This window comes from Ips typographus, linkage group LG15 (genome assembly GCF_016097725.1).
Source record: "Ips typographus isolate SLU linkage group LG15, UJ_Ityp_2.0, whole genome shotgun sequence".
Classification (NCBI taxonomy): domain Eukaryota; kingdom Metazoa; phylum Arthropoda; class Insecta; order Coleoptera; family Curculionidae; genus Ips; species Ips typographus.
In genome coordinates, this window is record NC_138436.1 from 917,328 (window position 1) to 942,056 (window position 24,729).

Here is a 24,729-nt window from a genome sequence, read left to right on the forward strand (position 1 = left end):
GTAGCTGTCACAGGACATTGGGTTCGGATGTCCGGGCATGGATAAATCCCAATCAATTGGGACATGTAAATCGTCCCAACTTTGCAGTAAATCTACCGATTGATACAAAACGTCCTTGGGGTTCATATTTTATTTCGTTAAATTGATTAAAAACAAAAAGTTAAAAAGGGTCAACTCAGTGTAAGTCCTACTCACAGTCAACTTGCTGTTTTCGACTCAACAAGTCATCATCTGTCAACCCTTATACGACTCCAGCGGGTACCGTAACGTTGTTGATGATGATAATCCCTATTTTTAATTAAAAACCCCAAATTAATTTTATGAAAATTAATTAACAAAAATCAAGAACACTGGAGCAGTCTACCGACTTCCCTGCTTTAACTTAATAATTTAAGCAAAAATAAAAGCAAAACCTTTAAAATGATTTCAAAACTCGACTTCGGGATGCCAATTGGTTTTTGGAGAAACCAACAAACCTTAGGTTTACTCAAAAACAAATGGACGAACTGGACCAATTTTCATCCGTGAAATTTGGGTCAGAGAGTGGCCCGTATTTAATTAACTTTACTTTTAACAACTTTCAACCAGACAATTTCCCCGTTTAGGTGGCTTGGAATTTGGAGATTCGGTTAAGGAAAAATAGGCGGTGTGGGGGAAAAAGGGACACGTATTGTCCACCACGTCCCGATCACTCCCGAACACTTCCCGACGCGACTTACGCGGCACTAAATTCGGACAGACCTTATTCACCTCCCGGTTTCACTATTTTCACAGACGGCGGAAAAACGGACACGTATTGTCCACCACGTCCCGATCACTCCCGAACACTTCCCGACGCGGCACTAAATTCGGACAGACCTTATTCACTTCCCGGTTTCACTATTTTCACTGACGGCGGAAAAACGGACGCCCTGAAAATACAATGAAACAACGATTCTACACGCACTTCACTAACACTTCCCTTTCACTAAAGAAAATCGACGAATCGTCCCACGATATCGATAAAATCCACACTCTCGAAGCCCCTGACGTTCGATGAAGTTGAATTTGAATGAATGTTACGGTTCACATTCATGACACTGACAATTTTGGAGTTCAGCCGCCATAGAAATTTTCCCAATTCCAGGATACGCCCTTTTTATATCCTGACAAAACCTCATAAATCGACCCGTCACCGATTGAATGTCCCCCAAAATGTTCTGACGATACATCCACTCTCCAATGTAAGCGTCTGCATGGATGATACTGGTGCAGACTCCCAAGTCGTTTTTCAGCCCTCTCCATGCCCTTTCGATATTCTGCGTGTTATATCGAAGAGGTACTAAATTAGGACCTGGTGCTGGTCCGGTGAAATCATCCAAGCATTCATCACTGAACCGCCCTTCGGCCACCCAAATGGGATCCAATGGTCTTGTTGGTCTGACGAACTCCACCGAATGGTTTACTGTCCCATGTCCAGAAAAAGCTTCACCACAAATCCGATATGCCCTCCATTCGTTGGAACATATGAAGCTATTCACATCAATGAAGTCTTGCATTATCGGAATAAGAGTATCTCGAGTACGATTTTCCACCAAAACCGCAAACCTTTTTTTGGTGGTCCTAGAGATTCCACCGAAGACCCAGTGGTGGTTCCACATTGTTGCCCGTCCAACGTTGTATTTCGACTTGAAGAGGTGAGTCTCATCCACCTCCACAATATCTTGATCGCCCCCTAACTGACGAAAATCATGCCACGCAACTTTTCTGGCCACATCTCTGCAGTACTGGTACCACGCTACTGCAGTGTCTTTGGAAACATGGACGTTTTTCACGGCCGCTACGACTGGTTGCCCCGTCAACCAACAATAAACAAGTTTCACTATCTTGTCGGCGCCCATCTCCGACAATCGTGCACTTTCCAGAAACGTGTTTTTCGTAGGTTCAAGCCTATGTTTGGCAGGACATCGAAAATTCCACCCTAATTTCCTTCCTCTGTTGGTCGAGTCATTCATTTCTCGACCGCAATTGACAACTGGACACGTTACGACTTCGCCCCTTGCCGGAATTACGCCCAAATGCTGAAACAGCCGAATTCCTTGATGATTAGCAGCCCGTTTTTCCTCCTCATTCCAGGCAGTCCCGAGATAAACCCCTATAGTAAAAATGTCTAGCCTTTCGCCGTCGTTAAACAAATCAACAGGATTCATTTTAAGGTAAAAGTGGCACAAGAACAAACACAATACTACGCAACAGTAAAAAGTCTAAACTAGACTAACGTATTTTAACGAAATCTTCATATATTATTCAAAAGAACACCGCCATAGATAAATGAAGCCTTTCTATGCCGGCCTTACAGGTCAACAATATACATGTTTATATCACGTTAACTGCGTCCACCAAAAATGGTTAATTTTCTTTGACTGCGTTACATATCTCCGGCGATATGTATGTGGTAATTCGCACCATGCGGCACATACCGCCGGGGATATGTATGCAGAAGAATAAACTGCTGACATCTGTCACCTGAAATCTTAAGTAATTGTACACTTTTTGTTTGGCCTGTGTCGGTAAAGAATCAATCTGTCGCATGGCAAAACAGTAGTTTGATACATACCGCCGGCTTGTAATGCATATAAGTGATATAAGTAATACCTCTAACATAACTCGTATTTATTTATTTAGAAATAGATATATTCTATATTATTATATCTTTAGTTTTTCTATTAGTTTGTTACGACATAGTATTATGCTGATATACGTATAATAAAACAAAAAAAAACATAAACAGTAATTAGATATTTTCAAAAGAAATAACTTATTCGTGGTATTTATTAAAACACTCCAAACAAAATCCAGGAATATTTGGACAGTCTTTACAAAAACTTATCACACGACGAACTTTCTTGTCTGCTTCACGGCTGCTTAAAGTCGTTCGAAGACTCTCGTAACAACCCTTGCATCTCGTAACAACCCTTGCAAGGTTTTCTTTTTTTTCGACCGGGTCCCTCAGGTTTTACAAACGTGTATGTGCCTCCATTGCGTTGGTGTTCAATGGTGGCATTTCAGCGTGTGGAATTGAGTTCTTTATGAGCAGGGCTACGCCCCCTGCTGCCAGTCTTGCCGGTGGTCTGTCCCTCCTGTAGACAGCATATCCTGGGATCCCGAAATGGTCGGTCTGCCGTATACGGGTCTCCTGTAAAACGGCGACGTCCACATTTAACCTTGTTAGTAGTTTTACTAACTGGGTTTTTCGGGTCCTGATGCCGTTGATGTTCCACGACATTATCTGCAGGAATGATGCTGTCCGGTGTGCTGCCATTAATTGTTCTTGTTAACAAGAGAAGCAAGGTTTCGACCTTTGCCCTTTTATAACCAGTCTGATTCTCCCACACTTGCCGGAAAAATCGGTGGGGGTAAATGTTCAGTGGAAGGGCTGGCAAAAGAGGGCGGCAGTTTTGACTAAGGCATGTTTATGTCACAAAGACAAAAACGATGTCAATTTTTCAAAAAAATAAAGGACAAAAATAGTAACTTGGTTACAAAATTACTCCTTTGATGGCCCAAAACCCTGCGTTACCCGCGCTACAATAAATGTCACCGTTGCCCGCGGGTGAGCGGAGGGCTCATCTTTACTTGTAGATAATTTTTCTTCAAACGAAGTGAAGTTAAATGAAAAAAAATAATATAATGTTAGATAAAAATGTAAATTAAATAAAATATCTTCATATATTGTAAAACCTGTGTGTCGGGACACCTTAATGCAGAAACCCGTATATGTATAAGCTCACTGTGATATTCCGATTTACATGAGTTTTACTGTATTATGATATAGTTTAGATGTATTAATGATATATCAAAATATATTTATATTCGTAAATATAAAAAATTCTAAAATAAAAAATATATTTCCTTGAAATTAATGTGGCAAATAAAATAACATCTAAAATATAGTCTTTTTCCACTTCTGTCCTCACTCCGAATCAGGCTGAACACATTGAACGCAGTAGTTGACGGTATGTTCTTTACAAATAGCTGCTTGACATTTTGCACATCTGACACTAGTCTTCCGGTTTTTCTTTTTTGGACAATAGTTACATTTTGTTCTCTCTCCAGGCTCGTTTGGGTTATTATCTTGATTTGTTGGAGGGATTCCTAAATAGTTTTTTATTTGCAAGCTTAGTAAATGGGGCAAACTTTGATTCATCAAGCGGCTCTTTATGTGATTTTTTACCAGTTCACTTACCAATGATTTCAAATATAGTCGTCGCGACATGCGCAGATCGAGATTGTTCGCTCGGAAAATAATAAACCCATTTATTCCAGCAATATTGAGAACCGAGAAAAAGACAGTCAAAGGCCATCTGCAGGTAATTCTTGTCACAGAATAAATACTTTTCAGTTGGTCCACCGTATCAACCCCACTTTTATTTTTGTTATAATACGTAATCACTTCAGGTTTGAAAGCATCGCCGGTGTCTTTATCGATGGTGTCATCATCATGCAAAGTTGACAAAAGTAGAACATTTTTGTTCTTTTTAGGAACATATGAAACTAGTAGACATTCTTCTCCAAACCCAAACATGCTGCTGCAGACCTTCCTTTCTTTAGTTGCTACAAACAGTGGTGGAATTTCTCGTTTGTTTTTTCGAAGAGTTCCAACTAAAGTCAGCCTTTGAGGCTTGAGTAGCTCAATAGCTAAGGGGATTGAAGTGAACCAGTTGTCGCAAACAACGTTTCGTCCGGAGTTATAGATTGGCCGACATAAACGGCGCACAACACTCATTGAATCATTATCCAGTCTAAATGGACCTTCTGGTTGCTTTCCTGCGTAAATTTCCATCTTTATTGTATAAAAAACCCGGCTATCAACTAATGAAAAAATGTTAATGCCATATTTACTAGGCTTATTTGGGATGTATTCACGGAAGCCGCATCGACCTCGAAATGCCTCCAACATTTCATCAATGGTACAATTTTCACCTGGCGTATAGCAAGCTTCACAGTTATCTTGAAACATTTCAAATACTCGTATTTGTCTTATGGGTGCTAATTTATCCTGCTTTTTTCTTTCCTCTCTACTTCTGATATCGACGAATCGAAGAGCCCGTAAAAGTAGATAGCAGCGATTTTTAGACATAACCATCCTAAAAAATTCTGGTGCAGTTGCATCCGTATTCCATAAATCCGCTAAGTTAGTATCGCTGGCTTTGAGCACTCCTGCCATGTATAACAAGCCAAACAACGCTCTAATCTCATCGCCATTGGTATCCAGTGCATCTCTACTGCGTGAGTAGCTGTTACGGATATTTTGGATATATATATTCGTATACATAACAATATCTTCAATCATTCGATCGATAATTAGCATATTCCATGTTTCATAGACAGATCGAGAATTTTTTGCGTGAGGTTTGACGCCTGGTAACTTGTAAATTAAATTATGGCGCTTTGTACGTGTGTATTTCACTGAACGATGAACTTTCCACAAAGTTTTACCGTCTTTTCCCATGTAATTTGGACCATCTTCTGACCAACGACCTGTAAAATGTTCGCTTGATTCATCCGCCGACAATTCCGAATCTACTTCGTCATTAGGGTCGTTTTCGACGCAGTCTTCGTCACTTTCTTCATCAGCAAGGACTTCTGTTGGAAACTGGCTTGCTAGTTCCTCTTGTTCTAGCTCTTCAAAACTTTTGAGAAGCCTTGCTTCTTCTTTCGGATCCATTTTTATAATCAACTGCTCTTAAAATTCATTTAATCAATAATTTGGCTACAATTACTTTAGAAAAACCGATAAAACGTACCAAAACGTGATAGTTAAAACTAAAGCACTGTTACCCGCAGGTGAGCCAAACGCTCACTAATCCGCGCGCCCAATTTAAAATACTTATCAAATAGCACCACACGTGATTACACCAGAGCTCGTAACTTAAATTGACTTGGCACAAGTGTCGGTACTGTCGGTAGGCTTACATAGACCGATACGTGCCTTGTTGCCAAATTGTGAAAGTTGTTCCACATTGTATAAAAAGGTGAGCGCCGCGCTCACCCTGCGGGTAACGCAGGGTTTTAAGCGTTAAGTAGATATATGTGGAATTATAGATATAAAAGGAGAATGCTGGAAATAAAGGTATGCAAAGATGTTGTTCTAAAATGTCCTGTGGATAGTGAAAGAACCAAGTAACTGCTCACAATGTTAATTTAACACATTTTAAGTGGAGAAAAAAATAAGTCCAACGCCACTGAACGATCGGGCATCTTCGGCTCCGGCTTGCTGCCTTCACACAAGTTGAATACTTCACTACTTTTCCATGTGGATGAGAAAATACAACTTTTATGAAGAAATTGACCTATGCGAAGAACAGATTACCCACTAAGAAGATTGCAACATATCAATCAAGTTGAAGAGTGAAATTGTGTGCAATGGGTTCAACTAAGTACTTACATTAGAACAGTGAATAAAAAAGCAAGGTTTAAGGTCAGTACATTGATTCTACTTAAATTAACATTCAAATGAAAACCAATGCAGTTTTCATTATTGTTTTATGTTTAATAATTATCATTATACACTTTAGTAAACGGCATTGCTCAACATTGAGTTAATATGTATTATACAGTGTCTTTTATTAAAAATTTTAGTTCTTGCATGGTTTTATTAACTTTTTTGTTTTGTTTTGGGTTCCGGCTTAAAGAAAAAGGATTGCGGCTACAAGCTACAACTTTTTATTTTATATTTACTATTTATCATAGATTAACACACTAGATAGATGTTAATCTCTGTGTTAATAAGGTGAAGCACTGTATGTATGATTTCTTACGAGTCACAGGGGTCGCCACATGTTCACATTTGATGGTCGTCAGATGTCATTTTTACGTCTCTATTGTCATGACAGATTTTTAAAAGCGCCATCTGTTGGTAGACTTGCATAAACTGGTATTGGCGGGCTTTTTGAATTAAATTAAGTCTTTCTTTCATGGTTTTGGTTCAAGAAAAAGGTAAATAAAACAAAGTCCAGTGTATGCAAAATATATTATATATATTTTAAGGAAATGAACATACAAAATAATATATATACTAATATTAATACTCTACAAAAATAATAAGCTTTTGGTTAGTTAAGAATAGATCATAAAGCTACACTTTATACATAAAACATTACTATTATAAATAACATGCACATGCAAATATCAACCATTGTATACCCATAGGTGTACCTCAAAGGTCTTTAAGAATGTTTCAGATATGGTTTTTTTTGGTTTTTGTTTTTTTTTGGTTGGTTTTTTATTTTGCTTCTTTAAAACGTGAAACTTACCAGAAGACAGGGATTCATTCTTGGAAAAGATGGAGGAAGTTGGAAGCACATCTTCATTAGGATTGCCTGTTGATGGATTACTTTGTGAAAATTTACTTAAAAAGAAATATATATAAACCTAGGAATACTTAACAGGTTTATAAATATTATTCTACTGGATATGCACAGATACCTGTATGAGAATTTGAGGATTAAAGAGCGTATGTAATTTGATTTGGTTTATGCATGTCAAACAAATGTTTGGTCCTGTTCATTTTTGCTTGTTTTTTTGGTGAATACGTGCCTAATAATTATAGATATATCAAATCAGTTCATTCAAACGTAATGTCGTGACGCGGGATATGATATAGCTAAACTTTTTAAAAAAACAAACTATACCAAATAATTATATGTATTCATATTTACCAGAAGTTGGTGGTCTTTGATCTGGTAAGTTCTTTAATTTTTCATAGTCAATGGAGGGGATTTCAAGAGATTCTGTGAAACAAACATTTCAATTATTACAAGAACGAAAAGTATATAAGTTCATCTTCACATTCTTCACACAGTGGAGGTGTTAGGTAAGTGCAACGAAAGAGCACTCACTCAATCTCCACAATTTTTTTTATTAGATTTTAAATTGAAATGCCTATCTGCTATCTGCAGTTTTTCCAGAAAACAAAACCTCAATTTAAAAAAAAATACTAATATTAACATGCCCGACATCACTGTATAGGTATATTTTTATTTGAATAAAATTACTTGGGGAATCTGGGTCCTTTGGTACTTGCTGGCAAGGACTTGGTAAGAACCTTGAAGGAATCACTCCCTTTTTTAGCATGCGTCTGTTACATGGGTTAAAGTCTTCAGGCAAAAAGTGCTTTTCACACACATAATACCTGAAAATACATTTCAGTTTCATTTTTATCTACTGTACCTTATTTCTATGAAGTACTACTATTAGTAGTACCTAGGTATAGTGCAAAACTATGGTATTAAAACAGATACATTTATTAGTCAGTGAGTCATAGTGCTGTTTAAATGCACTTTATGCAAAAGAATACATTAGTTTTCTACTATACTTACGAAAATAATCGTCATATAGTAAGGAGCTATGTTGAGTTCTACAAATCATTAAACCTATTTTCTCTTTGCCTCCTTGAAAACCTCTAATAGTAATTCTCTTACTACCTTAACATTATAACGAATAAAAATGAACTTTACTTGAGAACTTACCTGTTATAAATTTCCATATTAGAACAAAGAAGTAAAATAAATAATCGTCCTAAAAATTGTTTCCACAGTGAAAAAGTAACACTGTCTTTTTCCGGGTTAGGAAATCGAAATCGTCGGGAATGTTTTGAAGGGCTGCACCCCTTTATGGTACATCCCGCCTTGCCCATAGTGACAAAATTCTTTGTAAAACCCAGCCAAAAGCGAAAAAAAAAACTAAAAAAACCTACTGTGCAAAAATTGCACAAACGAAAGAAAACACTATAAAAACACCGCGCACGAATTAGCTAAGAGTATAAATCACAGCTATAAATTAAAAACTTCAACCGTAATATCAATATTTTAATAAATAGACTTGTTTTGCTTAACCACAAAACCATCTACAGGTAAAAACAATACAGTAGCTCCCCCTGGGTCTCGAAAGAATCCAAAACAAGGCTTCACATTGCCTATATGAGATTAGTGGGCCTGACGACAAAAAGCTAGCAATGCATTAGTGACAAGCTGGCAGCTGACAAGTCCGAAGTTTAAGGCGTATTTTGACGGCAGTACTAACCTGAGTTTTAAGTTGTAGTAGCATAGGGCGTCTTTTTTCATCAGAATGAGTTAAAATAAGACAGGCATTTAAACACTCCAGTAAACACTGACGCCAAGCCGAAACACGCCTTTAGTTGACATCGCAAATCGCAACACAACAGAAATGACAGATCGAACATATTCAGCCGAGTTTGGGATAAAGCGATATGCTGCATGACGTCACAGTGGGTGCTCGGGTGTACAATATGCAATTAAAACCCAGTGGATACAGCCGTTGTCCATGGTTTGGGTCTTGTTAACTTTAGGTATCCACGAATTACGCGTTGTTTCTTTTTTTTTAACATGTAGATTATGGCTTATACAGGGTTTTTCAATGAAAAGTTGCCACCCTGAATATCTTCCAGAATAATTTCTCTGTTAAAAAATGCTAAGACACGTCAACAAAGATTGCAAGGGGGACATCTTTTTACGTAGGATTTGAATTTCTGCCATCAGCCCCTTTGCCGCCATAGCCACCCCCACTAAGTTTTCAAATGGCACCATACCCTGTGTGGCACATCGTTGGAAAGGGTATTTCATAAGGAATTAATTTCACTATTTTATTTGTACATTTGGTTTGAATTGTTTCTAAATGTTTTATTTAAGTATAATATCCCCGTGTATGCCTTCAAATGAGTGCAAAAAAAAGCAATGACACGGAATCACAAGATCAGCGTGCCCTGATGATGCAAAAATAAATTTGCGAAACGTCGGCTAAACTGTTGTAGTTTGATTCTACGTGAACCCGATCCAACTCCCAAAAAAGAAAAAGCCTCTACTTAATATTATTTTAAGCTAGAGAGCAAGCCAACTGTAATCAGTAAGTCAACAGCCCCACATAACTTTATTTAGTTAAAACTTAACCAAAACACTGCTTGATTTGGTGTTTTTCAAAACCTAAAACCTAAATCTTAAGTCATAACAATCTAAATTATCTACTCATTATGAAAACATATGAATTACAAATGCATTTAAAAAAAAAAAAGTACCTTTGCCTCCATTTAACCAAAGCTCCAGCAACTATAGTTTCTGCGATAGCAATGTTAATGCCTTGAATTTGTAACACCCTGTATATTTTTGGGTCTGGTGCGATATAGGTGCAACCGTATTTTGCAAACTGTTTTTTTTTATGAAATTTATGTCATATTGTTTATTTAACTTAGTTCTACCCAAAAACGGGTGGTTGGAGCTGTTTGTTGGGAAAAGAATAGTAAAAAAACGCCTTTGAAAGTGGTCAGGTTACACCAAGTACATGAAGGGTTTAATAGTTAAATTGCTTAAAAATTTGTAAATTAAATAAGTATTTTTAGTTTTTACATGAATTATCTCACCGCTCAGTACGCTAACCCTAATGAAGATTCACCGAGTCAGCACTGTCAGCAGATCCCCTCCACAGTCAGTGCGGACATTGGTCATTTCCATATTTTTTCTAGTTAGTCGGTAAAATTTATTAATCTAGTTAAGACATATTCTTTAACTGTATCTTTTGGTATTATTAAAGCTTTATAAAAAGAAGTCTTCTGGTGCGTGACAGTTATTTCATGTAATTTTTAAATTTGTGTTAGGCTAAGGATCTATTTTTACTATTATTAAAATTTTTAATTATTGTTCATATAAAACTGGGGACCAGTTTTTCTGGGGCGGAGGCATATGTCACGAATGGAAAATCCATTAATTCAAAAGATGGACTTATTGACTTAAAAACGAATAAGAATATTCGAGGATTGCAAAATATTAAGCGCACGAGGCAAGGTCGCACCGAGTGCATCATATCGGTGATGAGTCACCACCACCTGGCTTTACAGAAATATGAAAAACAAGCGACGAACAATAACAAACTACGTCAGCCGATCAATCGGGTATAAAATACGCCGATTTCAGCAGTGTAGGGGAAGTGTGAACCAATTGACGGTAGTGCGACCAGCTGACCCAAGAAGTCGAAATGTCGACTCTCCTCGAGAAAAGATCAAGTTAAGTAGTCCATTCTCCAAAGTTGTTCCAACGCGAAAGTGACCAAGCCAGCCGCCAGAAAATGCTAAGTCCTTAGCTTATGAGTCTATGTAAGTACAATTGTTAAATTGTCAACTTTTAGTGTGTTTATGACCGTATTGTGCAGACCCATTTGTGTATACTATATTTAATAGATTTAAGTGTTTAATAGAAAACTCAGTTTTCAAACTGAGATCCCGGGGCGACGTTTAACGTCGTGAGTCAGTTTAATTGATGAACCCAGAAGGGCTCATAAATTAAACGTGACAATATTATTAATTTCACGAAGCAGTTCAGCCCTGGAAGGTGATTTCTCTACATACACTAAACTCTTCATATGTGCTTAATATACTTCTTAACAACAACAACAACAACAAACATACTTTATATTGACAACTGTCAAAGGGCTAACAACCGGGGTCTTCCTGCCCGAATACAAAAATTTTCTTAACTTAATTTATACCAAACTCAACATTTTCCTGCATATTGCAAGGTGATACAAAAAAAAAAAACATGTTTTTTTAAGTAACTAGTTCTAACTTAACAGTAATGGTTCAATTTACAAATTTTAAGTAGGTTTTGGAACTTGGTTCTTCATTTCAGTTGTTTATTGGTGTATTTTTTGTAGCAATGACTTTTTCCATTAAGGTTACTTCAGGGTATTTTCTTTTAGTTCTAGCATCCGGTTCCTGTTGAATAATTAGGTTCTGCATAATTGCTATGTTATGGGGTTGGTGTGTATATGAGGTGCTTAGTTGATGCAGACGATGGGGATGATCCCAGTCCTCTGGTACAATAATTCGTTGGAAGGGTGGTGCATTGGATTTCGTGGGTGTCTGATCTTTGTGACTATCCTCAGACATTGCCTTTCAGCAACTTCCAAAGTTTTGGTGGTATTACTCCTGGAATTCTAGTAGAGGACATGGCCATATTCCAGCATTCTTAATATACTAGAGATCATTATTATTATAGCATTGTACTTTTTGGCACAATAACAATATTACATTTAAAAAAATATATTGTCACGATTAGCGTGACGTGTTGAATTTAATTCAAATTTGCCTGGGATCTCGTTTCAGCGTGAAAATAAAACACAGTTAACTCTACCATCAAGTTCTATTAAATAAGTACCTTAACCTAACAACTCCTAACTTACTAACTAATAAAATAACAGGTTTCCTAACCCAACGAAAACGTTGCTAACTCCCAATAAAATCATAATAAACCAGGCGTAAATCAATACACAACATACAAGACAATAAACATACTTACATCACTATAGAAGACTTGTCACTTGGAGCGCGTTCACGAATAACTTTACTTGTTCTATTTAAAAAACTAATATTTTATCTGCCACGAGTTTATACACCACTCTGTACAGGGTGTTACAAATTCGATTCATTAGCATTCCTATCTCAGAAACTATAGTTGATAGAGTTTCAGTTAAATGGAGGAAAAGTTGAGTATTTCATTGGAAAATTTGGTAAAAAAACAAAATTTTTTCTTATTACATCCGGAGATTTCCGACATTGGAAAATTAATGGCACTTTCTAAAGGCAGTTTTAGTTTTTAGTTCAGAGGTTTAGTTTTTTTAGAAACCGTCATCAACTTCAATTTTTCAACTATGGACCTAAACTTTTTATTTCATTTCTTACTAGCTACAGACCTCCTGAAACTAATGATGTGTCACACTTGTCAAGAAAAGATACCTAGCTTATTACGTACTTGGTACTTTAAATTTTTTAAATAAATTAAGGAATTGAAATTGATATGTTGTCATAATGAGAAAATAATTTATTTTTATACAGGGTGATTCCAAAGTTGGGGCTTTCCTTTCTCCTGCGAATAGGGCTTCAAAAAATTTTTTCTTTCTCGGATGATGTTTTTTCGAAATATAAACATTAACGAAGATACAAGGAGTCAAAGTTTTACTGAAAAAACAAAATAAAAAATAACTTTCATTTAATTTCAAGTAACTGACAAGTTATTCCTTATCAACAGACATAAACAAATACAAAAGATTTCAGCCGCCTTCCAACTAAGTTTTCATAATTTGACCATTTAAATTAAAACAGCATTTAATTTTAGGCACGCAGTATGACGGTTTTTATTTTTTTACTCGAAAACGGTGCGTTGTAGCAAAAAAAACCTTATTTTTTGAAACCCTATTCGCAGGTGAAAGGAAAGTCCCAACTTTGGAATCACCCTGTATAATTTAATAATTAGGTTCATTGTTCTTTTGAAAAAGAGAGAAAGGGTTCTAAGGTACTTTTCATTCATTTAAAAAAATATATATATGTTTTTGGTTAATTATTTACTTTTCAGATACTCACATGTTTGAATTTGAGGGTGAGTTTTGATGAAACCGCGTTATTTTTAGTGTTAAAAAGAGCAAAACCTAATTATTAAATCATATCAAACTAAATTATCTCTACTCATTCTGACAACATATGAATTCCACTTGAATATTAAAAAAAGAAGTTCCTAAGTACACTAGTTATAATGTTTTGACAAGTGTGGCACACCATTAGTTTCGGCAAAGTTTACAGAACATAAGTTGGGTCTCTCGTTGTCAGTACTTTGTAGTTTCATTTTCTTAAGCATGCCAAACCAACCAAAAAAACCAATGGAACCAATTCCATTCCAAACTCAGTCAACTGACTGAAGAAGAACTCTGTAAGCACGTATTTATTTTCGGTCTCTATGCATTTTTTTTTTGCAAATTTCTCTAACGAATTACATATGTATATAAATATTATATATTTCAACTCAAATTACTCAAAAGTACATATTTTGACTTCATGTATTTTGCTTGCAACTTGGCAATATTACAACCAAGCTTATGAGCTTACACCTTTTAGGTCAGTGCCGATGTGAGTGTCTCGTCGTGGACTACAAAAAAGCCCACAACAAGGGATCATCAAGCAACATTGCGATTTTTACAAATAAGGAAGACAATGTCTGCTAAATTTGATGATCAAAAAACTCCAAAAAATTCATTGTGGCAGGAAATTGCAAAAATATTAAACAAAGAGGGATTTTATGTAGGTTTAGGCCTAGAAGGAGGTGAAAAATGTAGGAAAAAGTTTGCCAACTTACAGGCGGCTTACATCAGATACAAAGACAAGAAGCACCAAACTGGACAGGGCCATGTTCACAAACCACCCTATTTCGAGGAGATAGACGAGATATTGGGGCTGAAAGACAAAGTGACTCCACCTATAATAATTGATTCTCTTCTGATTCCTGAAATTGAAGCCCTATTAAAAACACCATCACCACAACCTTCTCACCACATTACAAAGAAAAGAAGATTGGAAGGAAGTGAAGATATTGAGTGCATACCAACAACTTCATTCAGAGAACACAGAAAGGGAGATTTAGACCCATCAAACAAATTTATAAACATTAAAAAATGCATTAATCCGAGAATTGATAGATATTACGAAAATTGACATAGAACAAAGAAAAACTGAATTTAACAGAATTATGACCCACATGGAGACAACAGCAGCCATGAGACATTTATGGGATTATCCTTTGGTTAAGAGGACCCAACTTTATATAAGTGGCTGTTGATGGTATAGATGCTTCAGTTTGAAAAAATGTTGTAGTAAAACAGTTTTTTGAAAAAAAAAAATAAATTTTGGCCCCTTAAATAATACTTCTGCAGACTTATAGCTATTGTGCTATTACCTCCTCAAAATATATATTTTTATTATCATCCTAGTTCTAAGCTAGCGAAGGAAAGAAAAATAACTCATAATTTATATACAAAATAAATTATAATATTACATAAATAAATTTGCAATCTGTTGACGTTTTGCAACACCTAAATTTTCTTGCTCAAATCTGTACATTATCTCGTCTATCTCCTCTCGTCTATGCTCTCTCCTCCATGAACTGATCCTGGATATCCAATATTTAAGTTTGTGAAAATTTTGCTTGCTGTGGCTATGGCTTGAAATATAATGCTGTGGTTATCATTTTTGTCTATGTAGCTGTCTTGTTGAGAGTGGGGTGCTTTGAAAGGAATATTGCAGCCATCTATAGCCCCTATAACACCTAAAACAGTAACAATATATACCTATTTGCAAGACTTTACTATAGTGTGAAAAGGCTTGTTAGAATCTCTTCTTAGAATATTGAAAACACAATCATTGGTTATAACTTAAAAAAAAACATCCTTCCCGGAAACCCACATATTTCATAAAACTGTTGTTCAATTGTCACCATTTCTGCTGCATTGGGCCAAACTACATAGTGAGGAAGTAACTCAACTAAACGTTTTATTACAATATCACAGTAAGTGTAAGCTGTTGAGGCTGCGACATTGAACCGGTCGCTGATAGAAATAAGGGTGTCCCCTTTACCTAACCACCATAATGTAATTAGGACACTGGTTTCAACTGGAACTGGAAGTCCACCACTTTTGTAAACCTTGCATAGTTGCGGACATTGTGTAATCTTTACCAAGTCTTTAAACGTCGCCTTGGACATACGAAATAACATAAAAAAATCGTACTCAATGTAGTGGTTAATCCAGTTTTCCATGTATAAGGCTTTAGAATGTTCTTCTCTCTCTAGAAGCATTAAGATTGGTGTTAAAATTGACCTACTGGGAAACATTATGCCTTTAGCCAAAAAAGGGCATAGTACATCATTATCTGACAAAACGAGTGCTTCCACGAGGTCCATTGTTTATACTAATATTACAAAATTGGAGGTACACTATTCCACTATTTTTCTATTCAAAGATTCAAAAACAAAAAGGTTAAAAAAGTCGTTAAACGTCAAACCTCTGCCAATTGTCAATGTCAGAAACGCTGTGACGTAACACTTATTAGACAACTTATTTTTGCAAGAAATTTTTTTGTGACGTAACGCTTAAGCTTCTTATAAGATATCCACTGTTATTCAGTACGGTTGGGCTGTGAGATCTGAGCGGGACGCGACGCGCGGAAAAGGTAAATCGTTGGTTTAGCCGGTGTGACCCAACTTTTATTATGTTCTCTAAACTTTGGTTTCGGGAGGTTGAAAATTTGAAGTTGAGGATGGTATCGAAAAAACGAAACGTCGGGGCTGAAAACTAAAACTATTTTCTTAAAGAGCATAAAAAAGTGACTCCAAAAGGTGCCATTGATTTTCCAAAATAATCAATAATAAGTTATCTACTAATTATGACAACATTATATTGTATATTGTCACGTTTAGGGGGTAGCGTAGGAAGAGAAACAAGACTGTAGCTCAAGTAAGTCGTCTCTATTAGGCACTGTATTACTCTTAGCATCGAACACCGTCCAAGAGGGGGTGTGTGGGTGTATGTGCGTAAGGCCTTCTGAAGTGCCGCCAAGCGGAACCCGCTCGATACGAGCAGGGTGCCCCTATGTCCGACACTCTCAAAGGATTTACTTAAGGCACTGCAACAGGGTAACGAGCCGTCCGGGCACTAGAAAGTTCCGACTGTCGCTCGTGACCTCCCTCTGGGGATGACCCCAGAGTTCGGTGCCTTAGCCGAGTTACGGTGCATCTTTTATACTCGTCAGCAACCTCATTACGCTAACCTTGCTGACTATGGTGGTTACTGGGTGTGCACCGTAACTACTAACACGGGTGTGACAATATTGTATATTTTGTATTATTTTTTGCTTCAATTTCAATTAATTAAAAAAGTATAATTAATTTAAAATTAGTATAATTATTTGACATGTTCTATACAAATTGGGCAAACAGAACTAATAAACACTTTTACACCATAGAAATGGTGTTACTATTTACTTGTTTATTATTAATTATTAATTGATTAATTTATAAAAAAAAAATCAAAAAAAAATAAAAATCAAAAAAAAAAAAACAAAAAAAAAAAAAAAAAATTGTCACAGCTATTTGAAAGCACTATAGATCCAGTGGCGTAGTAATTTTTTCAATAAAAAAATCGCCAATAAAAATTCTCCATTTTCTATCAAGAAAAAGTATCGTAATATGACCTGAAAACTGAAATAAATATTTAAAATTTTCTCCCGTAATAGACATTTCATTCCTAATTATTTAAAAAAAAAAATCATTGAAATCGGTTAATAACCTAAAATTTTATAGGGGTGTTTCCATTCTAAATGGGTCACACTGTATGTATTACTATTTTAGGCGTACATCAAATGTAAGTCGGCCAACATCAGCTGGAAGCAGTCGCCCTGACTCACGACTGTCACAGGTGAGCTCACTCACATCATCTCCACTGGTGTCTCCAATAGAGACTCAAAGTCCCAGGAGTGTTTACGACTCCTTCAGAGCCATAACAACATCTGAGGAACCCACTGGAGTAGAGCAGTAGAGGATGAAACTGAAGAAGATATTTTACCTCAACCATCAACTTCTGGAGAATCTGGAGTTCAGAAAAAAAAAAGAGAATGCTGCAACTCCACAAGTGGAGAAAACACTAGACATGTTACAGCACTATCTGGTAGAAAAGCAGAAAACCAATAAAAATGTGGCGTTTGGGCAATATTTGGCCTTAACATTGGATGATATGCCTCCTGAAGAGCATTTTGCATGCTCCCTATAAACAATAAAATATTTTTTCTGTTTATTTTTATTTTGTATATATGTCTATTGTTATAATAATGTTTTAAATGTAAATAATTTTGTAACTTATTGAAAATAATAAATGTGTATTAAGAACACTATTGTATTTTTTGATTTTTAAATAACATTTTTAAATCTTAACACTAGGAATACTGAATACTATTTAAAAAAAAACAAAGTTAAAAGAAATATGTTCACATCAGTAAAACTAAAATCTAAACGAAAGGAAGGAAATGACAAACAGTCTTCTCCACAATACTTTATTATGACCTTAGATGGTAAGGTCTGCTCAACAAGTTTCGGTCACATAAATGACCATCTTCAGGAGCTACAAGAATAACCTACTCTACTTGGTGTACCAGAAGTTCAAAGTTAAAAAACGAGAAAACATACCTCAAATCAGTCGATCAATGTGACTACTGTCTTTTTACAAGGGGAGAGACAGAGAGATCCATGTTATACCGAATTAGTGAATTTAACATAGTTCAATAGGCGAACAAAGCTGTAAAATTTAACACATGTAACATGAATAAAAAGATTATGGGAAATTTAAATAGTTACCTCATTATGGAGAAAAAACTAACTCTAGCACATTAAATTAAAACAAAAAACTTAAACTAGACCCATTTAGGGCTGGGTGAGACCCTATGGGGAAAAAAGAGTTTAAAATTTGTACACCATCCGCAGAAGAGGCGATCAAACAGGAAACAAAATGGAGGTGCAAAAATTTTTAAAAAATTCACATTGATAAGCCGTTAATTTGAAGGCAGAGGGGGAAACGTTAAGAGGGGGTTACAATAAAATCAATAACTTAGCTGACAACAGGTAGATAGTTCTGCAACCCACAAAGCAATTGAAGATTAACAATAGAAAGGTTAAAAACCCGCAACCATTCATACCGCAGGTAGTGAAGTTGAAAGTAAACAATGCACCAAACCAGCAAACAGGTGGACAACGTATTAAGCCAGATGGGGGTGGCTAATAGGGGTTCAAACAAGGTGGTAAAACTCGAAGAAGTGCCGACACCGACACACGCCACGGTGAGGGAGGGGATGGTGAAAGAGGAGGTGTTAGGGTTGCGTAAAAGGGTATGGGATGCATTAAAAGGTTAAGGACCTAAAAAAGGAGGTTGATGTATGGTTAAGTTGATCATTCAGGCAGGTGCACCCACCATCCCCAGAAGCCTTGTTAATCTCAAGCACCTCAAGGTGGTTAAGGAGGCTGCCCTTACCACACACATGCAGAATCTTGAAACCCTGTTCGGTGTTGAAGGTATGATCATTCTGACGAAGATGTCGAGAGAAATTAGATTTCATATAAGTGGTATTTAGGTTATAATTATAATATGTACGTAATGGATTTTCTTCAAAATAAAATCAAGAAGGCCGGAATGAAAAGGGCGAAACAATGTGAACTGCCTTGTGGAATAGCAAAAGAAAAAAAAGACAATATCATCAAAAATCTGCAAAGCATTATTCCAGCGAACCGGTTAGAGTTTTGGAAAAATTTATAGAGAGATAAATATCATTCAACTGAAGGATGGTTTCATTGTTTCAGATTTGTGTAATGTTTTTGATGAATTTCTAAATAAGTATTGGATAATTTGTTACCACGTACTTTGTTATATTAGCAAATAAAAAATAAAATTAAAATGGAGTTTTTTTAAAAAAGTAAAGAAATAAAAAAGGCTAAAAAATAATGTAAAACAAAATGCATAAAATTTCCATTATTCCACTTTAAAAAGTCAGCAGGTTATTAAATTTTGCTTTCGTTCCTAAGTAACAACACCGTATATGCATATTTTAAGTACTTGCGGTGTTTTTGCTACGCATTTTCAACCATAACTGGTGTTCCCATTCCTAGTATTTGCAGATTTAGGTTATTTTTTTTGCGATAAATTTTTTTTTTTTCAAGCGGTCTAAAATAAGCCTTTTGTGTACTTGTACTGCCGGCGTAGAAAGGTTATTTCATATCTTAGGAGGTAAAAAATAATGTTCAGAACTTGATCCAGACTAAAAGCGTTACATTTAGAAAAAAGCAGATGAAATTAATGCAAAAGTTACTTTGCTTTGATTGGCTTGTCAGGCTTGGCTCTGCAATACAGTCCTTTCATGTTCTTTTGCTGAAATACAGTTTTCCTGAAGGTGTCAGGGCTAAATTTGTGATCAAATTCAAAATCAACATAAACAAACGGACTGACACAAAAAGACAAAAACTGATTGACACAACACGGCTAATACGATAACAACACGAAACTATTTCCAAAGTTGTCTAACAGAGGGCGTATCATGGCTGTCTAGCTTCATCTGTCGATTACGGATTTACACGAAACGCGGTTCTTGAAAATAGGCTTTCAAAAATTTTATCGGTCATTTGCTCTGGTTTTCTGGCTTCAAATCTCCGTTGTTCTATGAGAATGATATTTTTTCAGTAACCGTTATATACCAGGTGTCCAAGAGCACCCTGGACATAGGAGATTAACATGGGAAAACGGTTTTGATTTTTTTGCGCCTGTACGGTTGATTTGATTGAAAAATCGTATTAATGAAAGTTGTAGTACCTATCACGGACTAGTTTTCTGTATTTTTTTCAGATCTCTAACTTGAGCCCTTTCGTCGTAAAACACCAACAAAAATGCGAAAATTTAAACTTTTTACCTGCACTGTATAAGCGGTTGTCGAGCAACCGTACCAGCAACAATGACCTGTTTATCCGTTGCTCGACAACCGCTTATACAGTGCAGGCTAAAAGTTAAAATTTTCGCATTTTTGTTCGTGTTTAACGACAAAAGGGCTCAAGCTAGAGATCTGAAAAAAATACAGAAAACTAGTTCGTGATAGGTACTACAACTTTCATTATTTCAATCAAATCAACCGTACAGACGCAAAAAAATCAAAACCGTTTTCCCATGTTAATCTCCTATGTCCAGGGTGCTTTTGGACACCTGGTATATCCATTTAAAAAAAATGGACTTTTTGCAGTTTTTTTATCTGTCCGACTAAAAGGTTAATATTAACCACACTGTAGGTTTTTTTCATTTTTTGTGTCTGGGCTTTTCAACCATGTAGTATTGTCTAACTGAAGACAAAAGGTCACATCAGCAAAACTGTCAGGACTTGAGAAATTAATTAAAGTTTAGACCACCGTTTTGCTGACAAGTTCACCATTTTTATAAAATATCTAAGGAACGGTGCGATAGGTATAGGGAAGTATAAACAATTAATTACTAGCCTTCTTGTGAGGAATTCAAAAATGAGATTAAAAACAGACTTCCATTTAAAAATCAAAAGTTGGTGTTTATTCTGACTGATCTGGCACACCGGAAAGTTCAAAATATTTTAAATAGAGAGATTGGACCCAACTACACTCGAAATTTCAACAAAAAATATTGAGTTGTTCTCTAGATACTTCTAATTAACCATCACCGTGAATCACCCTATATAGTATATTATTCCTAGAAAAAATAAGTTTCAAAATTGTTGCTGTTCTGGTGGCTGTAACGAGTTGGCAGTAAATAAAGCAAACATGGTATTTTCAAACAATTTTATTCTTAACAATCTTAACTTAGTATTTTCCTGAGGAGGGCTACAACTAATTGGTCTGCAAAAAGAAGAAAATAGTTATTATTTAAAAAATATATGCTTTATTGCTGAAAGCTTACTATTGGTAAGTCGAAGGCCACCTCCACGGCCTCCTCGCCCACCTCCACGGCCTCCTCGCCCACCTCCACGCCCACGGCTCCGGCCCCAACCTCCCCAGCCTGGATTGCCAGCTGCACCTGCAGGGCCACTAGCACCTGCAAGTGCCCCCCTGCACTTGCAGGTGCAGGGGGGCACGCTGGCCTGTTGACCAGGCTCGGGCCGCTGCGGGCGTGGTTGTTCCTCCACTTCCTCCACCATCGAATCTGAAAAAAAATAAAAAATTTTCCGATTTATTTAAGTTTTGGTGGTGCGATAAATTTGTTGTAAATGTTAATTCTACATACCATCGGACAACAAAAGGTCCTCCTCCTCTTCAGGGATGGTGCCAGACTAAATTCTGGCATCATCCCTTCACCCCCATTCCCATTATTGTTTTCGCTCCTGAAACAATTTGGTAATGTAATTGAAAAGCGGGTAATTTAAACAACCAACAATGTAGTCTAGTCTAGTGATCGACCGATATGAAATTTTGGACCCATACTGTTTTTTCCTTCCCAAAATTGGTAGCTTTTAATTCTTTATAAAAAAATGTCGGCCCCGCGAGGCAGATATTTTATACATATATCGGCCGCTATATCGGTATCGGTATCGGTCGATCACTACTAGTCTAATTTTACTAAATTAAACGCTGGGAAATTAAAACATATCGCTTAAACTTCAAAATATTTTAACTGAAATTTCTTTGAAAGAAATCTAGCGGTTTCTTTCAATTTGCCAGCAATTTAGTTACTTAACACCAGATATCATTGATGCTAGACCAGTATTTAATTACTTACATTTTTCCAGCAACTCTTAACCCACAGCCTCTGGCTGACTCCACCAACCAAATAAAAATGAATGCACTATCCAGCAAAATAACTGACGCCGGACAAAATTGGAATGGCCGAAACTTTAAAATAAACAAAGACAATAGACAAAACTTATAAGAAAGACGAAGAACGAACATTTTTGACCGTTACACAAAGCGTGCCGACTTTTTTTATTTTCTCGCGACACCAAGTCTTTCAGAGTGGAGAACTTTTGTCGGCAAATTAATCCGTGCTTTCCGCGAATTTTTTAAATCTGAATGTCATATGCGCTGGCTTGCTAGACTAGGAAATTCAAAATTGCCACCCTCTGACGGGGTGTAAGGAGTTCTCACTACCCTCTAAAGATACATTATTATGAGCCCTATAAACGTACCAAAGGGAATTTTGTCACATTATAATTATTATTAGGAATAGTATTATTGAACGCGCTTATATGTAGATCGTAGATGTGGCCACGCTGCAAAACCTGATATACACCATACAGGGTAGGTAAGAAGCCTGTTTGTTGGTTTTGTTGTTGATTGTGCAGATGTTAAGCGTTAAGTAGATATATGTGGAATTATAGATATAAAAGGAGAATGCTGGAAATAAAGGTATGCAAATATGTTGTTCCAAAATGTCCTGTGGATAGTGAAAGAACGAAGTAACTGCTCACAATGTTTATTTAACACATTTTAAGTGAAGAAAAAAATAAGTCCGGCGCCACTGACCAATCGGACATCTTCGGCTCCGGCTTGCTGGTATCCGGCTTGCTGCCTTCACACCAGTGATTTTAGTGTATAATCTTCGTCAATTATTAGATTATTGTAATATAAATTTAAAAAACTACAATTATTTTAAGCTGCATGCATGGCAATTTTTTGGACAACACGACAAAAAGCTAGCAATGCATTAGTGACAAGCTGACAGCTGACAAGTCCGAAGTTTAAGGCGTATTTTGACGGCAGTACTAACCTGAGTTTTAAGTTGTAGTAGCATAGGGCGTCTTTTTTCATCAGAATGAGTTAAAATAAGACAGGCATTTAAACACTCCAGTAAACACTGACGCCAAGCCAAAACACGCCTTTAGTTGACATCGCAAATCGCAACACAACAGAAATGACAGATCGAACATATTCAGCCGAGTTTGGGATAAAGCGATATGCTGCATGACGTCACAGTGGGTGCTCGGGTGTACAATATGCAATTAAAACCCAGTGGATACAGCCGTTGTCCATGGTTTGGGTCTTGTTAACTTTAGGTATCCACGAATTACGCGTTGTTTCTTTTTTTTTAACATGTAGATTATGGCTTATACAGGGTTTTTCAATGAAAAGTTGCCACCCTGAATATCTTCCAGAATAATTTCTCTGTTAAAAAATGCTAAGACACGTCAACAAAGATTGCAAGGGGGACATCTTTTTACGTAGGATTTGAATTTCTGCCATCAGCCCCTTTGCCGCCATAGCCACCCCCACTAAGTTTTCAAATGGCACCATACCCTGTGTGGCACATCGTTGGAAAGGGTATTTCATAAGGAATTAATTTCACTATTTTATTTGTACATTTGGTTTGAATTGTTTCTAAATGTTTTATTTAAGTATAATATCCCCGTGTATGCCTTCAAATGAGTGCAAAAAAAAGCAATGACACGGAATCACAAGATCAGCGTGCCCCACATAACTTTATTTAGTTAAAACTTAACCAAAACACTGCTTGATTTGGTGTTTTTCAAAATCCAATATTAAATTATTTAAACTTGCACATTACAAAAAAAATCATATTGGCCAAAAATAAAGTTTCTAAAATGATAATCTTTCTCTTGGAAACATAAATGACCGGTTTAAATTAGAGATAATGCTAACAAATCTCTTCTGATTAACCTAAATTCTGCAGCAATCCTTGTATAATAATAACATTTTGTGCGCCGGTTTCTTTTCTAGATACATTTTTAACTATGCTTGACTTGCTCTAATAATTATCGTGTTCGACAAGTACTGTCAAATAATGACATTTCATAAAACTTCTCATTAACTCAAAGCCAACTAAAGTAGAATTAGTTTTTATTGAATTATTTTGTCATTTATGAAGCAACTCATAAGTTATTAGACATCACTAAAATCAGAATAAAACGTACTATTTGGTGGGCTAAAAATCGAATATGGCGCCCATAAGAAAGAAAGTTGATGATGACTGCCAAAAAACGAAACGTCGTGTGGCAAATTTGAATCCATCATCGAATAGCTACGAAAAAGTGGCAATAAAAAGATGCTTTTAGTTTTGGGATATCTCTTCAAATAAGGTAAGAAATAAATAAAAACATAAAATCTAATTTTCAGATTTTTTCGGATATCTTCGGAAGCACTGGAAAAATTAAAATTTTTAAAACGGCATTTGGTCCCAATGGTGAGGGTCGAATTAGAATTACCCTGTATAGTACATATTTCAAAAATGCTTTGTTAAAGAAATACAGGGTGTTTGGAAGAAAATCATTTATTTCTTCAGTATCGGTAACTGTTTACAAGCAAATTGTATTTTTATTTTCAGAAAAAACATCTCAATTTCATAATGCACATTGATAGAGAA

The 24,729-nt window shown here is 36.1% G+C and overlaps 1 protein-coding gene and 2 long non-coding RNA genes across 3 annotated transcripts in view; all 3 read right to left on the minus strand.

Moving 5' to 3' along the window:
- The window catches only part of LOC145738087 (uncharacterized), a 40,646-nt gene that overhangs the window by 13,500 nt on the left and 2,417 nt on the right, over window positions 1-24,729 (minus strand). The gene's annotated exons all lie outside the window — the stretch shown is intronic.
- On the minus strand, window positions 17,877-18,823 carry LOC145738316 (uncharacterized). The gene is made up of 3 exons (XR_014180706.1): window positions 18,216-18,823; window positions 18,048-18,156; window positions 17,877-17,982 (listed from the first exon to the last, which is right to left on the minus strand). It is a non-coding gene; the product is annotated as an uncharacterized LOC145738316 (long non-coding RNA).
- LOC145738370 (uncharacterized) lies at window positions 21,246-22,974 on the minus strand. The gene is made up of 3 exons (XM_081993189.1): window positions 21,640-22,974; window positions 21,316-21,558; window positions 21,246-21,254 (listed from the first exon to the last, which is right to left on the minus strand). The coding sequence occupies exons 1-3, from the start codon at window positions 21,700-21,702 to the stop codon at window positions 21,246-21,248; spliced, it is 315 nt and encodes a 104-aa protein (XP_081849315.1). The 5' UTR covers window positions 21,703-22,974.